General features: G+C 63.8%; 1 protein-coding gene across 1 annotated transcript in view; it reads left to right on the plus strand.

Annotated features, from left to right (window-relative positions):
- The window catches only part of HCN3 (hyperpolarization activated cyclic nucleotide-gated potassium channel 3), a 7,944-nt gene that overhangs the window by 5,286 nt on the left and 2,153 nt on the right, over positions 1-505 (plus strand). The window contains exon 8 of the mRNA XM_009893373.1: positions 348-503. Within this exon, the coding sequence (XP_009891675.1) occupies positions 348-503 (156 nt within the window). The remainder of the gene's footprint in view (positions 1-347; positions 504-505) is intronic.

Consider the following 505-nt stretch of genomic DNA (forward strand, 5'->3'; position numbering starts at 1 on the left):
AGGCCATGCCGTATGACAGGCTCCCCGGGGGAACTGTCGCCCCCCCCCCATATTTGCACCATCTGGCATTGGCCAGCTGCTGTCCTTGTTGTGTCCCCCCCCTCCTGCCACCTGGAGAGGACAAGCAGGACCACAGACCCCGGCCCCTATCCTGGAACCTTTGGAGCCAGGACACCCCTCTTTTGTCCCTGCTTCTCCCTCTGCCCCAGCCTGGACCCTCCCCAGGGTCTTGCTTCCCTTCGGCACACCGATGAGGTTTTACTGTCCCTTCCCCACCGCCACCCTGCCCTCCATGGTGTCCCTGAGACCCAGCGCTCCCAGCGTCGGTGACACTGCTGCCTCCCACCCAGGGAAGAAGAACTCCATCCTGCTCCGCAAGCGAGCCGAGCACAGCGCGGGGTCCATGAACAACGAGATGATCCAGCAGATCGTGAAGCACGACCAGGACATGGCCCACAACATCCAGGACCTGCAGCAGATGGCGATGGGCCGGGAGCTGAGCGGC

Source organism: Charadrius vociferus, unplaced genomic scaffold (assembly GCF_000708025.1).
Source record: "Charadrius vociferus isolate BGI_N301 unplaced genomic scaffold, ASM70802v2 scaffold900, whole genome shotgun sequence".
Classification (NCBI taxonomy): Eukaryota; Metazoa; Chordata; class Aves; order Charadriiformes; family Charadriidae; genus Charadrius; species Charadrius vociferus.